The 17,521-nt window shown below is 37.3% G+C and overlaps 2 protein-coding genes across 9 annotated transcripts in view; one reads left to right on the top strand and one right to left on the bottom strand.

Annotated features, from left to right (window-relative positions):
• Positions 1 to 17,521, top strand: part of MCPH1 (microcephalin 1) — a 238,927-nt gene that overhangs the window by 86,291 nt on the left and 135,115 nt on the right. The window lies entirely within an intron of this gene.
• ANGPT2 (angiopoietin 2) overlaps positions 1 to 17,521 on the bottom strand; it is a 54,602-nt gene that overhangs the window by 1,745 nt on the left and 35,336 nt on the right. For 3 of the 8 annotated variants that reach the window (XM_018567598.1, XM_018567605.1, XM_018567606.1), the window contains 4 exons: positions 15,304 to 15,434; positions 5,252 to 5,353; positions 4,333 to 4,499; positions 978 to 1,108 (listed from right to left, as the gene is read on the bottom strand). In XM_018567598.1, coding sequence (XP_018423100.1) covers positions 978 to 1,108; positions 4,333 to 4,499; positions 5,252 to 5,353; positions 15,304 to 15,434 — 531 coding nt within the window. Of the gene's footprint in view, positions 1 to 977; positions 1,109 to 4,332; positions 4,500 to 5,251; positions 5,354 to 15,303; positions 15,435 to 16,815; positions 16,837 to 17,521 lie in introns of all 8 variants that reach the window. The other 5 variants (XM_018567600.1, XM_018567599.1, XM_018567601.1 and 2 more) reach the window with 3 other exon arrangements.

Raw genomic sequence — 17,521 nt, 5'->3', positions numbered from 1 at the left:
TATGATATATATATAAAATGTAACCAGTTAGAAACCCAGGACATACTTTATGCAACCTACAGTAATTCTCTGCTGAGCACTTTCCCAGTAGGAAATTAAAATTTGAGATAAAAATCTGTTCTACATCACCCCTTGCTACCCTTACCTAGCCCTAACCTCTCCCTAATCTCTTTAGCCCGATTTGTTCTTTTAAATGTTATCACTATTCGCAAAAAAAACAGATGTGCACAATTTTAAAAATGTTTTAATTAAATTTTTAGATAATGTTGCATATTTTGTGCCAGTATGTGCCCAAAGCAGGACAGATTGCAAAATCTAACAAATTGTAGTAAGACTAGTTGTTTAAACATTATCACTGAAAAAAGATTGTATATTTTCTTTTTTTTTTTTACTTCGTTTTCCAATAAAATATAAAAGAAAATGTAGTTAATTTTCAAAGGCAATACTTCCAAATGTGAACCTTATTTGCCTCCCCAAAAACTAAATCTGTCTTGAAGAGCTATGGGCACAACTACTTATTTGACACATTGGTTGTGTCAACATATCCCTCACTGGTAGCTGTAGTTCATTCTGCTGGCTGCTATTTCACTACAGGACACAGTAGTAAGGCAACGGCTGGAAGGAGAAACTCCAGCAGGGTGGGGGACCTGGATCCAACACCCCTGTGTTTCAGATAGCAGTGGATCCTCCAGCTCTTTAAGACAGTATGCCAGAAAGGAAAATATTCAACATGATGCTATTGAATACATCTTTTTATGCAGCAACAGGGTCACTATAAAAAAGAGAAAAAATATATAGCAGCACTTTCCATAATCATTTTCTGTAGTCTTTGCTTTTAATGGTTGGAGTTGCATAATACATTTGCTTTCTGATAGAGAATGTAAGTTGCTGTGGTCAGGTTGAAATGATCCAAATAAATAATATCGCGTGCAGGTGCCAGTAAAAATAGGAAGACCATAAAATTGAACCGTTCTTACCTCCTGTCGCCATTTGTGAGCATTTACAAATGCATTTGTCATTGTCTGCATCCTTTGTGCTAAAATCATTTCCTGGTTGGCTTATGCTGTTTATTTTGCCCGCTGTCCCAGTATATCCTTTGAGGTGAATCCTGTGGTAATTGAAAATGGAAAGAGAAGATGAGATGGAAGTAAAGTGTTTTGCCGGTTCACATAAGTGGAAATAATCTATCACCAAGTGCAAAGTAAAGGTTTCCGTGTCTGGATTTATATTCATTCTGTTTGTTCCTGTAATCCTGTTGCTATATTCATTCATGAAATGTTAGTCGGTTTGAGAGAGGAATGACATTCAACGTGGAAAAAAAATGTGTTCGGAATTGACAAAATAAATCTCTACTTGAATGCACTAATTTTTTGGATATACTCCTCACTTTTTTTTTATTTGGAGGTCAGCATTCATGTTAAATCATGCAGTACTTTGGCATGTCAGACCCATAATATGGCCAAAATAAGTGGGGGGGTTTTAATCCTAGGTTGGCTAAAGGTAGGTAAGTGTTGCATGGAGAATAGTGAGCTGTGGGACATCTGCCTATCCTCTTGAAAATCACACTGCCTCCATATCTCAGTATATTTTCTGATAGCTAATATTAAAAATGATCTACATATCAAATGCAGGCTCCAAAGAGCTTTATATAAATTGTCAGCATATGAAGGCATCTTGTGGATAGCTGACAATGTGAATACAATTTTCAGGAATCTTGACTTGACTGTATATGTCATTTCTTCTATTAACATTTTGTTCCAGTTTGGCATGACTAAGTTCTGCAGTCCTGTACCAGGGTGAATGTAAATCAGATTCCCATTTGTTAGCAGTTGTTTATCATAAGTTAGTTCTGATAGGTTGACGGGTGAATGCAGCTCAGTCATGTTAAATACCGCTTTCCTCTTCTCTACTTGGAAAAGGGAATGGTTAGTGCTGGGAGGGGACAGGTGTTGAAAATTACCACAAAGTATCAAAACTTTGCTTGTTATAGCTCCTGGAAATTAAGGGCAACTGTGTGTTAAACATTGCATGTGAATGTATATGCTGTTCTGGACCCTGTCAAGTACTTTTCTTGTACCAGCAGATTCACTTTACCTTTTACTTCCCTGAGATTTTATTCATAGAATAGGATCTAATATTGCACTAAACCTTATTTAAAACCCATTAAAGAGCTTTTTAGTGTTTTTAGAGATTATATTCTCAGGGTGGTAAATATAGTCTCTGTTCTATTGCGTGATGTTATCTTCTACCACTACTTAACCCCACAACCATAAGCATTTATCATTGCATTTCCCCTGACATAATTTAACCTTGCTTAAACTGATCACTGTAAAATTATTTTATAGTTGGTTTCAGATGTAATGTCTGTCTTGTAATAGATGCATTGTTCAACTCATTTGAAGGTTTTGGTATTAAAGAGGAAGTGCCGTCTTAGCAGCTTAATCTGAGGCATTTGGGCTGTGTTTGGTTTAACTCCTTCCTTTTATTAAGTGAAAGGCCTGGGCAGTTGCTGTGTGCATTGTTAGACCTTTGTTTTATAGCTGCTGAGTATAGTAATACCCCATCGATCAATATCAAAATTCAAGGCCCAATTAGGAGAAATTAGACACAGTTGGGATATGGTAAAATTATCTCAGGAAAATATCTTGATATGATCATTCGGTTCATTTAAACTGTGTTATAACAATCTTATGCTTGCTGTGGTTTTCAAGCTGAAGCAGATCATTGTCTCTCCTCTACTCTATTTTCATTCTCAAGGGTTTAGACAATTTTATCTTTACATATAGGCAATGTTTGTTTCTAAGGATGAATTCCTCTCTGAGTTTTCCCTACTAGTGTTCGTGGACATGTCTGATTGCAATATAGAAAGATGCATCTATTTTTAAACTCCACTTTTAAGATGTATCACATATCTGCTTACATTTCAAGAGGAAATGCCGTCTTAGCAGCTTAATCTGAGGCATTTATTTTGGCGCATTGCTATTGGATGATGGAAATGACCCATTAGTGTGCTTTGCTCCTAGAAGTATTTAAATGTCTTGCTTTATGAAAATATAATAATAAGTTATAACTTGAACCAAATGACAAAAATATTTAGTTTGGACTGAAGACAGTCAAATGTTACTGCCTTCCAAAGGGATAAACTGGATGAGCTGTAATCCTGCAAATTTGTGTCTTATGTCCGTTTTTAAGTAATTAGCCATGATGATAATTTATGTCTGGCTATATATTCTGTTTTAGCAGAACTGTAAATCATACATGTAAATATACACACTATGGTTAGGAAGATGGACAACAAATGTCCACTATATGTATGTTATCCTGTCTGTATGTTACATGTATTTTATTACATACCACATATGGCATAAAGCAAATTAATATATCTAGCTCAGCTATTTCTAGCTACCTAATTAAGTAAGAGACCATATTACATTTGTATTGCTATGGTTACTGGATTCGACCTGCTATTTTTAAATGCCCTTTTCTCCTGGGTTCTTGTGAGATTCCAGATGCTTGTTGCCTTCAACAATGGAATGAATACCGTCTAAAGGCTGGACCCCGCTTTAGAGGGACTGCAATCAGAAATCTTATCTTTTTGGGGGGGTTGCGGAAACAGGTCTAGTAGCATGAAAGGACGGGACTAGCATATACAGAATGGTGATTGGAAAGGAGAGAGGGTAAGGCCTGGTTCACACCTGTACGTTTTGTAGCGCGTTCAACGCTCTACAAACCGCTCAAACATGAAAATCCCATTGTTTTCTATGGGTATGGTTCACACCTTGGCGTATTTCAGCCCGTCTGAACGCGCTACAAAACGGCTACGCCTGGAAAGGTACATGAGCTTATTTGCAGCGTTTTTGTAGCGCGTTTCCATTGAGATACAGCCAAGTAGCCCTCGGAAACGTGCGTTTGTTGCGCGGTTTTTTTAACCGCGAATCGTGGGAAAAACGTGCGACAAACGCGCATATTCGATACGCCCAGGTGTGAACAGAGCCCAAGGAAGGCAGCCATGCCATGATAGAGGCCACCATTAGCTTTGTGAAAGAGACATACTGTGGTCAGGAAGTCCCCTCAAAAAAGTACATGCATAAATGAGGCTGCAACACTGGTGGACATGGAAGCAGGGACCAATTTGTTTTTCTGCACAGGGCTCTATGTAGTTGTCTGCAGCTGTCAACAGGCAGTCAGGCCATCATATTCTGCTGGTCAAGCAACCATAGAACAATTATGGTTCGATGTCTTTAGGTACATTTAGTTTAGTTGTTCAGTAATCAGTGCTGTCATTTTGTGATTTCTAAAAGTTGTCTAGGTCATATTGTGCAAATAACTTACTTATATTTCTGTGCTTCAGTTCCTAAGTAAAATTGGTCATATAGTGAATAAGCCTCATTTCCCTCCCAGTCTTTCAGCTGGATCTTTAGAACATATCGCTGCGGATTTGTAAGTTGGGCGACCAGTTCATTTCCCAACCAGTATTCTCCTGATGGATCACCAAACCCCTATAAAACAAAATGCATTTCATTTATAGAAAGGCTAGAAATCAAATCTAAAGTTTAAAATAAAATCTGTGTAAGATGAATTGCTATATTTCCTAAACAATTTGGACAACATTTAATTTAAAAAAAATTGTACTGTATGTGCAGGCACCCTGCAGTATCTGCTTCTAGCTTATTATATTATTTGTGAATTTATCTTAATGATATATTTACTTTAAAGTAGATTTTCTCTTTCAGTACATTGATTTGCTTTCAGTGGGTTTCTGCACTACAGTGGCATCACCCTGAAAAGATTGTGGAGCAATGTACACTCTGCAAACAGCTGAGGGTCCAAGTCCTTCTACCCTAGTTTTCTGGTTCCCATTTAAAAAAAAGAAAGGAAAATCAATTTTAAACTGCCTTGTAAATGTTCAGTTATTTGACAAGAAAAACAAGTGTGGACACTTGTGGGGCCAGTTATAAACCAACGATATTGCCGAACTGCAGCCATACCCTTGTTTAAAAAACACACACGTTTATTAAACACACCAATGTGCTTTATAAATGGGTTTTGCACTTTCCTCCCTGCTGTGTTATGACGGGATCAGTGGGACACTGCAAACTCCACATTATGGCCTGCATTTTATAAATGACTTGCAGAAATGCAGGCATAGTGCAGTGTCCAAGACAAAGCAGGTATTGATATCTACTCTCTATTATAAATGGGGGCCTTCGAATCAAATCAGTGCTTTGGACCTCTATGACCTAGTAGATACCTTTTTGTACTCTTTCCAGGTTCTGTGAAAGTCAACACTGCCATCAAAGCGTTTCTGAATTACAGTCCAGCCACCTCCTCCAGTTTTCATGTCACAGTATGTCTGCAAGGGAAATAATACATTTTACTTCTATATCACTTTTACATTTAAAGCCTAACTCTAGCCAAAACTTCTGTCACGTTTTTCTTGCAGTCTGAATTCCAGATAGATTTCCTCTCACTTCCATTCTCACTGAAACAGCCTGGTTCACACCTAGGCAACAGCGATTTTGCGCGTTTTAGCTGCACGTTTTTGAGCGTTTTTATGCGCATACGGCAAAAAGCAAATTTTTGTGAGCAGATTGTAGCTCATTGATGTTAATGAGAAAAGGTGCATAAAACGTGCATAAAATCTTGTGAAAACACCGCAAACGGGTGTTTTCAAGCATTTCTATCCAGTCTGTGGGGCCAAAACGAGCTGTACTTTTTCCAGCGACAGGCATTTTGCTTATTGCAACAAAACGCTCAGATGTGAACAGGGCCATGGAAATGAATACGATTTTTTGGAGGCAGATTTTTGGAGCGTTTTTTTAGGCCAGAAAACACACTACAAATCGCTCAGTGTGAACCAGGATTTATGGAGGGAAATCAGTCCGGAAACAGTTGTGAAAATAGGGTGGAACACTTATACGCCACTTATTTTAGTGATACCCTATATGGCTAGATGTTACCATGATAGAAACTCTCGAATATCTCCCGAACAAGGGCACTGTGTTTAAAAACCTGACAAAACTTTCAGCCTTTTCTCACTATGCCCTTAAAGTGTAAGCTGGAGTTGGTCAATAAGAAAACATTTTCAAAACAAAAATAGTAGAGCGTCTCACCATTTGTGGTATCAACACGTTTAATTAGTATAAGAATAATGGTTAAAAGCTACTCATAATTGTAGCAATGTATGCACTTAGTACAATCTCCATATCACGATGATAAAACAGGTGAACAAACAGAACAACACCCCTTGTGACAGAGAACGCCGACCGGGGATGCAGTAGATTACGCGTTTCAAGGGCACACCCCCTTCATCAGATCCTACATTACCGAACTAGCTCGGCTCTATAAGACTTGAAAAACTGCCAATCCAAAATCAGGGGTTGTTTTATTGCAATTGGTGGATGAGAGCACCAATCAGGGGCAGGAAATACCGATCTCCACCGCTCATTCTTTTTCCCCTCTTGGCTGCCGACACAGATTGTGAAGATTTAAACCAACACCACAATACACAGTCAGATGAGTACAAAAGGACACACAAGCTAGTTGGTATAATTCTACAGAAACATCACTTCTATCATTATATACACATATAAGAAGCTTCATAGGGAAAAAATAAAATACTTCTTAGTTATTACAAAAACAACATTTTATGGTCAATATCTTGATAAATTCACAAAATGAATTGTATTGATTAAAACTAATGGGAATATAATTGAAACGATCCTTCTAAGGCCAGAGGAAGTGTCTGATACCCATGATGAACTATGTTCTAAAAATGGACTAAAATCTTAATTATCTAATTATAATCTCTAAAAGACAAAAATAAAAAGGATAGCTGGAAAAACTAATTACATTTATTATAATGTACTCATCCTAAAGCTCCACACTGCATGATATACTGAGAATTGGGAACTGATCAAAGTCTGGCATATTTTATAGATCTTTTATAGATGTTAAAACAACTATAGGTTCTTATAAAGCTGCAGATATTTCTCAACTTTCATTTAGGCCATTAGGTGTCAGACTATTCAACTTGTATATCCAGAAACTTTCCCTGTCGCAAACTTTTTTTTAAACCTTACACCTTCATCTCCTGATGGTAGGAGTTATATAGGGAAGTATACTGACATACATACACACTACTTTAATGATACGGAAGTAACTGGAAAGGGTGGTTGGCATTGTAATGTTTAATCTCTTGACATTGAACTAGAATGAATATGGAAAAAATTGCTATTGATTTTTCTTGTCTACATAAAATACATGTTTTACCACGCCAACTGCAGTTCTGCTTACATTATCCTATGGAGTTAATCCTCATTCTCATTGCTTAGACCAGCAATGTTGCTGCTCCCCTGATGGTGGTTGAGTTTCACCAATGTTTTGTGTGGTAACTTGGTGGATTCCACTAGTGATAATGGGAGTTGGGTTTTGTTGATTCTGCATGTGGCATGTGACTCAATTGCCTATATGGCATGGCCCTTCAGCTTTGTTCACACACTTTTCAGCTTGTGTAAAAGCAGTGCACACAACCATTTTTTGCACATCTTTTGGCCTAGCTTTCTGCCATCTTTGTTGAAGCCTTTTAAGTACCATTCAGTTCCAGTTTGAGAGTCTTAAAGAACTCCAGGCATGTTTACAAGTAACCCTTTCAGTGGGGCTACTCCTGCACTGCAAGAGTTAGGTGCTTGTTTTGGTCTAGGGTCCAAAATAAAGAGGATACACTCATCTGATCCTTGGTCCTGCAATGGTGACCATGGTGGAATGTCTCATGGCATTCTCAACGTCCAATGTAATTCAATAGACATGATGACGACCCAAATCTTTTGTCCGCCAGAGCCCAGTGGATAAGTGTCTGTGGCGACCAGTTTACCAGACAGGAAAAATAGAGGATCAGGTGAGTATATCTTTTTTTAATTTTATTTTAGACACTAGACCAGGGGAGGCAACCTTGGCTCTCCAGCTGTGCTGAAACTACAAATCCCATCATGCTTCTGCCTCTGGGAGTCATGCTTGTGGATTGTAGTTTCAGCACAGCTGGAGAGCCAAGGTTGCCCTGCCCTAGACCAAAACAAGCACACCCCTTGCTGTGTGGGGGTAGCCCCACTACTACGGTTAATGTTTTTACATGTCTGGAGTTGTTCTTTAAATACAGATCCTAATGAGAATGCTGACTGTCACTTTAAACAGGCTGCTAGGAGGCTTTTGTAACCTTCAGCACTATATGAAGCTTGTTGAAAGCCTGCTAGCAACTTGTTTAAAGTGACAGTAAGTACTTTGATTTTGGGCTGTGTTTGACATTCCAAACAGTAAGAGTAGAGTAATTTAAAGACTTCAACAAATCTGCTTGAACCTTGCTGAAAACTTTGCAAATGCTTTGCAAAAGCTTGCTGTACACACTGCTCATATTTAAGATGAATCCCATGTAAACAGGGCCTAAGGTCTGTAGCGTTTTGGCTTATTTAATGGCTTCTTGGAAATTGCCACAGCTGTAATGTGTTAAATTTGTTTCATGCACAAATTGCTCTCTGTGCCAAATCTCTTACATTCTTTGCATAATACTCTTTCCTTTCCGGTCTAACACGGTAGTATTAAATGTATGTCCCTTGCATATTTTTTCATGAATCATTTCATGACCTATAATGTACACGGTAAAAGCACTCTACATTTTTACACAAATGTTGAATTCCTTTGTTGATGAAGTGAAGCGTTTCCCTGACTTATGCCCTGCAGTTTATGAGCTTTGCCTATGAGGAGGAAGCCAAACTAGCTGGTTAGGAAAAAACAAGAGTGAAACCTGGACAAAAAAATAAGGTATTTGTTTGGTAGCTTGTCACGGATGCAATCCGAACAGCATAAACAATGGAAAATGAAAACAGGATCTCCGTCTCCAAGTTTTTCTATATGAGCATGTTATGTTCCAGCACACAATACCATAGGATCTTGATAAAAGTATGTGCAATTTCATTTAAAAACAATCTTGTTTATGCATTTGTGAGGATTAAGTACCTAACATTTATTTTTGCAAGCAACTTTTGTCATTTGAACGCAAGGTTAGCCGGTAGCTGTAAAGGATCATAAATTTTATAAACAGTTAGTGTATTGCCACTATTGAAGTCGAATTTGAGAAAACCCCTCTCTATATGTTTGTGTACCTATTCACACAGCATACCTTTTAAATTAGAAAAAAATATATAAAGCTTTTTTGTTTTAGTTTTTTACCTTTTTAGATGTTTGTTTCAAGGAGACCGTTGCAGAATATTCTGAACAGCTTTAAAGTGTGTCTGTCCCCATAGAAAACTAGGGAGACAGTGGGGTTGATTTACTAAAGGCAAAATGGCTGTTCAGTTTGCAAGGGAAGTTTCTCCTCAGTTTTGGTAAATTAGGTGAAGCTCTTCTGACTTCCATCACCCAATCATGTGCAAGCAAAAATACTGTTTTGTTTTATGTTTTGTTTTTTCCTCACTTTTGAGTGGATATTGTTTGCAAAGTGAAATTTCACCAAGCTAAGGAAAACTTCCCCTGCACATTGAACAGCTTATTTGCCTTTAAGAAATCAACCCCAATGGGTTTGCCGTCATTAACCTACAATGTTTCTAGATCTTTACACCTTTGTTAGGAGAGACAGTGTTCAAATTTAGGTAGGATTCTTGTTTAAAAAGCACCTACAATGGACGCACGAATGTTTATTTTTTTAAAAATATAAGCTATTTGAATAAGATTGTGTAACAATTATAAAATAGGTGTTTTTCAAATCTGGCTGCAAAGGTGGAAATACATTTACAGATGACAGATATGTACATACTAATTGGGTCTGAACATGATGCTGATAAAAAAAAGATCTCAGTCCTCATAGTGACTTCTGTGGTTGTGTGAACCTACATAATGGCTTCTCAAGCTGACGGAGGGTCAACTAATCGGAAAATTCATTAATAACAATATTGAATGTGCTGGTTACTTCAATGGCTTTTTGGAGCAATTATACCTTTCTACTTTCCAAGACATTGGCTCAACCCCACTGTGCCGTGACAGAAGTAATGTGGCTTTATACCAAACAGGGCTGTCGCCCTTTATGTTCCGGGATCCTTCTTTCTATCGAAGGTTTATTGTGAACCGCTTCCTGGCTGTCTAGCTGGATTCTTTTTAGCAGTATGTTTGGGGAAGGGAGGGTGTCTGTGGGACAAATGAGCTGCATATATACACACTGGTAACATGATTAGATCATATTCACCAACAACCATAAGTTCTATGGCTTTCTTTATAAGGATAATTTACTAATTTTGATACAGTTTATATTTTGGTATTCCCGTTAACTCAATAGCCCACTACTGGAATTTCCCTTTAGTCATCTACTGATTTACTTTACTTGGCATGGTAAATATACACTCTAGCTTAATATTTAGAAAATTGTATAGACATGTATGGAATAATGAAACTACATACATGACTTTAGAATAATTCTGTGGCTCTCATTTCAAGCCAATCATCAAGTCATGTGCCATTCTCTTGTCAAACAGCAGTTTAATCATACCATGCAATGTGCATGTAGTTAATGCCTAAAAAGATAACATTCCTTTCTTTATGTCTTTTCTTTAGTGGCAGGAAGTGCTAGAAGACAGTCTGTTAATTATACAGTATTTTCTGTTTGTTTTAATTAGAATTCAGGGAGTTTTATTAGGTCAATGTTAATTTAGCCTAAAATGTTGCATCTAGCATACATTTAAAAGAAGACAAATCTATGTATAAAATATATCATCAGACTTTTAAAATACATATAATAGTGTGGGGTTTCAAATTCTTGAGCTGTTTTAGTACTTTAACTCCTATTGATTTTCTTTAGTAATCTTGATGAAGGACAGATGTTCCTTTTTAATGAATATTGTGCACAGACAAGCCTATGTACTGTATAAAGCATACCTCTAGAAAGTAAAACCATTCCTTCCCTGTTTAGTATTGGTAGGACTAAATATAAACTTTAGGATTTGATGACAGGTTATAAAAGAGCAAACAATAACTGCTCTATATCATGCCTGAAGTGCTGAATATCTAGGATATTTTATTCTGAATTATGCAGTACTCAAAGTCACTTCTGCTAAAAAGGTGCTTTGTTTTTGTTGCTGCTTGGTCTACCACAGGCTTCCAAGTATTGCATATTTTTTAGTTCATGTTTTTAGTGAAAACAAAACAAAAGTAAATGTAGTTGCCAGATGTGATTTTCTACTATGTGCATAGCAGTGGTGGTATTGTACGGGGGAGAATCAAAAAGAAAAAGGCAAAATATATTTAACGGCTTTAATGGAAGTAACTGTGAGCACTTGAACATATCACTTTTTCACATAGTCCCCATGCAGAATGATGCATTGTTGCAACGTTCAACTAGCTTCTGTATTCCTGCACAGAAGAAGCTTTTCAGCCAGGTGTGCACCGCTTCCTTTACTTCATCATCTGAGGTAAACCTGTGACAGTGGAGCGACAAGGTCAGCGGACCGATCATGTTATAATCACTTGGCTCAAGATCCGGTCTGTAAGGAGGATGTGGAAGATATTCAAACGTTCTTCATACCATCTATAGAACTGGGTTGCAACCTCCACACACTGTTGCTTGTGTGTGGGAACCCATTGTGAGTATCCCAAGTCATCAGGCACCATGGCAAATGCAGATCTATTGATGGTGCTATTACTTTACTGAGCCAACATCCGATAGTGAATTTCCACTGGGTTTACTCCCTCTGCCCAAAGAAACCGCACTGCACGTTGTTCTTCAATGTTGCAATCTCAGCAGAGCGTTCAGGTTTCTGTCCACGTGACTATCACTCGACGAAGTCCAAGGGCTGTACTGCAGATGGTCAAACTATCCAACAAGCTATGTAAATATGCTGCTTTGCGCAAACTTCTTTTTTTTCCTGTTACCGCGTAATTTATATATGCCTTTACTTTTTGATTTTCCCTCATACCTTAAAGGAGAACTATGGGGTCAGGGCTTTTCCACATAGTTCTCCTAAGGGTAATGGGAGGACACAAACTAGCATCCTCCCGTCACCCTAAGCTCAGTATACAGCGAGCTGCAGCTCGCGGTATACTGAGACGCAGCAGCCGGGATGGATCCCGACATTACTGTCAAGATCCACCCAGCTGCAGGATTGACAGCTGACTCTGCCTATCTAGAGGCAGAGCCAGCTCTGCCCTCCCCCGTCAGCACTGGAGGATCAGACAGGGGAGGGGGGAATCCCTGCAGGAAGCCATGAGTGACAGTCACGGCTCTCTGCAGGGATAGATCGAGAAGTGAGCGAGCGACGCTATGTGTTCGCTCACTAACCGATCTATTGAGCCGACCTGTGACGGTTTCATTGTCACAGGTCGGCTAGAACTATGAGGCTGAGTGATTTTTTCGCTCGCCTCATAATTCTCCTTTTAAAGGAGTTCTAAAGTCACAGTATATACTAGCCTGTTATAACATCAATACAAATACATACTATAGTTATTAATGATGCAGTCAAAACCTATTTGAAAAAAAAATTGTTTTTATGTAGTGAGTGCTGCCTTCTGTCTGTCTGCCCATCACTTTTAACAACTTACTGGATTCCCAGTGTGCTCTACATCTCTTTCTGTGCTGCTTGATGTGATGCAATCTCAATTTCTCAAGACTACATAGCCCATAATGCATAGCCTTTAAAGTTGAAACCAGGGAAATAGCTAAATATACTGTGGTATGTATGTATATGTATGATAAGCCTATCCCTCTGTCACTCAGCTCTTTCCTTACACTTGATGCTTTAAAAATACACTTAAAGTGACATTAAACCCTCAGATTTTTTAACATAAAACAATACTGTAATGTGTACCTTACTGTAATCCATGGTTGTTTCCCTTCTCTTTGCTGCTCTTCCTTTTAAATCTGTATCTTTTCTCATGCTGGGCAGAACTTCTGTTTTGCAGCAGACTGCCTTGTCTCTGGAATGGATACATGGTGTTTGTGTGTAGGTTTGCAACCTGAGCCAGCACTACAGGAAGAGGCACTCAGCTGCAAAGGGAAGTTCTCCCCAAGCATGAGAAGACATGAGGATTTAAATGGAAGAGCAGCAAACAGAAGGGAAACTACCATGGATTACAGTAAAGCACACATTACAGTATTGGTTTATGTTAAAAATCTGAGGGTTTAATGTCACTTTAATGATTTATTTACTAAACATAAACCTGGTATTTATCTGCCTCTGCTTAAGCTTTAATATGCAATCAGTCGCATTAATGCCTAATAAGGAATTTGAAATAAAGATAGCAGCTAATAATGAGATGGTAGCAAAGGTAATGCTCAGTAACCAGCAGGAAAAATGACATTTTGTTCCTAATACTTCTCTTGTTCCCTGGCCATCTAGGAGAGTTTTTATATAGATATATAAATATTAATTCATGTATTGTCCTGTCATGTACATTTAACAATACTTTGTATCAACTAAGCAGTATCTTCCTATACTTAAACATTATTGGCTCATTTTAGAAAAAGAATCCTTATTTTCAAAACAGAAAACGTGAGATTTGAAAATTACAATCACATGGCTAAAATAAAGATTCTTACCCTTGTGTGTTAGCTTTGTAAATTGGGCCTTATGTAACTATATTAATCATTCTTATTGATTTTTTTTTATCAATATGTTAGAATTTAAAAATTCAAGCTAGCATTACAAAACGTTTTAGCTAGAGAATGTTACTTAAGTAAGCTGACCAAAAAAAACAAGTCAGCCGTGGTCCTAAAATGACTTGCAGATGCCTATCAATATTAGCTTCCCCAAGAGAGCAACTGGTAGAAAATGGCAGATATCTGTAGGGCTCTTAAAATAACTTTGACTTTGTTTAATCACTAATAAGAAAGAGTTATTTGATTTTTGTTCTGAGCACAAATGTAACCAATAAAAAAGTATCTATAATTTAGGCTCCTGTATGTCTGAAATGAGTGGGGGGGTTTTGTGGAGTACGATCTTCAAAATAAACAACCAACAAAGCTAAGTCTGTAAAAAAGTGTGAAGTATGGCCACCACAGAAACATATGCCTTTGTAAGACTTAAAGCCCAATAAATGTCTGCAAGCTCTCTTTTTTTTTTACTGCTAAGTTCTAAAGAGAATCTGTCATAATAATAAATGTCCACACTACACATACCTGCAACAGACTCTAACACCTTGCTTTTATGGCCTTTCTAAAGGGGAAAGCTTGGCACCTTCTGATGGTGCCAAAACTTCTCTGATTTCAGTTGGTCAGTGAGGTAGCCAATGGTAGTGATTGTCCAATAGGAATGTGTGGGACTGGAAGTAGCAGGAGGTTGCAACACTGTCCAGAAGTCATAGATTTGCCTATGAGAAAATTCAGGGAGTCAGCCAGAAAAGCAGGGCTTACAGGTTGCTGCAGGATTATGCAGGCACCTCTGTGTGATGGTACTTTATACCTGTAGCATTGTTTTTATGATAATATTTTGTCTTTTTAGCGATGATTGTTTTATCATCTTTGAGGCCTACTACTTTTTGTGCATTACTTATCCGCCAGACAGATGGCTGTAACATGCCTTCTTCTGCCATTTCTGGGTTTTAGAGAGATTGTACCTAAGGTATCAATTTATAAAGGCTTCTGGCAGTTCTATTAGGTTCAAGCAAACCATTGATCATTTTTTTTTTAATCTTTCTGCTCGCACATGCATAGTGTATGTAGGGTAAGTTCTTCAAATAACAGCACATATTAAACCATTGCTTAATTAACCGGCTTCTTTTTTCTTAATCAAATTTGCTTAACCAATGGACTAAAGGAAATCTCCTGAAAGAGTTCCAATACTTCTAATTACCATCAAGACATATATATTTTGCAGTTAAATGCTGCATTAGTGCATTTTTTAGTTGTGTGACAATTTTAGTTTAGATGACCCGTGCATGGATAGAGCTTCAACAAAAGTTGAGATCTGCCAATGAAAGTGTGATGATAAAGATCAGTGTACTACTAACCTATCATAACTTCTGAATTGTATGTGTTATTGTTAATAGACGTGGAGTAAAAAAAAATCTCCTTTTTATCATGGAAACATGTTTCTTGCAGGGTTTTGTAAAATTTCTACAACCAATAACAGAATAGTCTGTTCACAACTACATGACACAATTATTTTGCAATATTAGAGACACCCTTTCACTATGATCATTTTTTTCATTTGCCTACTGTGTGGAAATTCACCGTTACATTGGTAGCCTTTTTCGTTTTATAGACATCTAATATATCTTGAAAATGCAAAATGTGGGATGGTGTTCTCTCAATCAAATATATATGCTTACCTTGACTTGTTCTGTTGTATTTGGCATTGTCAATGTATAGATGCCATTTGACGTCAATCCTGATTTAAAGGCTTCTGCACAGTCTTTAAAAGCTAATTGTTCTTCTTTAGCAACAAATGATGATCTTGGTGCTTTGAGAAAAACGGAAAGATTTAGAAAAATATCTAGCGTATACTTGCTGTATTATTTATTTATTTCAGGTATTTCTATAGTGCCGACAATTTACCCAGCACTTTACATAGTTGCACATTCACATCCAAGTAGCTTACAATCTCAGGTCCCTATCTCACATTTATACATAGAGGGCCAATTTAGAAATGAGCCAATCAGTCTGCTCATAATCTATGGCAGGGAGTCCAAACATATGCACTGCCACACAGCCCACCAGCTCCTAGGAAAGGGAAAGATCCCTCAATGTAGAAGTGGATGGAGAGGACCAAGTGCACCTTTTATTGAAAGTTTTTTCCAACACTTAAAGCTGTTTTTATACAATAGTTAATTTCAGTTAGAGCGGCACAGAAACACACCAGAGAAGATAATTATGTATTTTGATTAAAAAGATGCTAATGGAAATTATGCATATGTTTTTTATTCAAAAGCTAAAGTTGTATCTTTAAAAGCTGAGAGCCGTTTTTGTTTGCAGTAAAACTACCTAATAATCTTTTCATAATCCTGTGTAAGGAAAACAAATGCATTCTACTTTTTTTCATTTTACTTATTTTAGTGTTTGGAGAAAATTGCTTCCCTTATCAGTTATATCAGCTAAACCAGGTAGATTTCCCTTTTTTAAGTTTAATTTTCTTTTAAATAAATATTAATGTCATTTTATTGGTATCTATCTACCAGTAGCTGCCTCATTTCCCACCCTCGGCTTATATTCGGGTCAATACTTTTTCCCAGTTTTTTTTGCTAAAATTAGGTACCTCGGCTTATATTCGGGACGGCTTATACTCGAGTATATACGGTAAATGTCTGATTTGCTTGCAATTTGCAATGTATGTAGTATTGCTTTTGTTTTTCTGGTGCTGACGTACAATGGTTTACAGAATACATACGGTGTCCACATCAGTCCCTACTCATGAAGCTTACAATGCAATATCTCTACAACAATGGCAGATGCCAGTCAACTAGTATGGTTTTTTTGGGAGGAAACACAAACTCTGTGTGGATTGCATTCTATGGAAGCCCAAAACTGCAGAGTTCTCCACTAATAATTTCTGTGCAACCATTTTTATGTCCTAAACACTGTAAGCTGCCTGAATTTTCTAGTTTTTCTAGTTTTATATCAGATGGCATAATTCCTGAACAGCTCCTGAAGGTTAATGTGCATCTTAATAAATTCTGTTGGTACCTAAAAGAGTTAATTAATGAGTTTTATTGGTCATGCAACTATGCAATTGTAGATAGATTAGTATTCTGCACTCATGGTATGAAAAACAAAAGGTCTTAACAAAAGTTTAATTGTTTTGCTCTCCTGGTAGCTCTTGAGCAGTCTACATCTGATAAACTGACTTAAAAAGGGGGAGGAAAGCTCTGATTTTAGTTAAAATAAAACATCTTGAAAAAATCAGGAGGAAATCATAATAGACTTTGAAACATGGTCACATGATCCATTACCACACAGGTGGCATGGATCATGTGACAAGTTCACGTTATGGCATTGGGAAAGCTGATGGGTTTTTAAAATTTATTTTTCTGCTTTAAATAAATATCAGTATCTAACGGGGCACAATGTCAATTTCTAAATTTAATACCCATCTGTCCCTGGAAAGTATTATGTGCTTAAGTTTATGATCCAAAGTTGAAGAACACTTGAAATAACAGTTTTGTTATTGTGCTAAGCTAATCTCACTTGGTATTTTTCCAGAAAAATATAACGGCTCGATCCAAAATGTTGTTTTCACCAGACAATTAAATTTTTCTGTGGCGATTTCCTTTAAAGCCTTTGCTTACAAAGGATTTCAGATGAGAAATGGGACATGTTTACTTGGATACATAGCAGATACTTTTAAAGATGACCTTTTATAGAGATCTTTGTTAAGGTACAATGATTATTGTTCCTCCTTCTGTTTTATGTTTGACATGGAACAATTGGGTATGGAAATGCAGTGAAATTTGGATGAGAATTGATAGGGCATAAAAGTGAAAAAACTGGTAAAATACAACAAGAGGTTACTAAGTTTAGGGTGCTATACACATTATCATTTTATAGCTATAT

This window comes from Nanorana parkeri, unplaced genomic scaffold, assembly GCF_000935625.1.
Source record: "Nanorana parkeri isolate BGI_ZX_2015 unplaced genomic scaffold, ASM93562v1 scaffold1071, whole genome shotgun sequence".
NCBI classification, from domain to species: domain Eukaryota; kingdom Metazoa; phylum Chordata; class Amphibia; order Anura; family Dicroglossidae; genus Nanorana; species Nanorana parkeri.
Note: the sequence above shows the minus strand (reverse complement) of the source record. Positions and strands in the feature narration are given on the sequence as shown.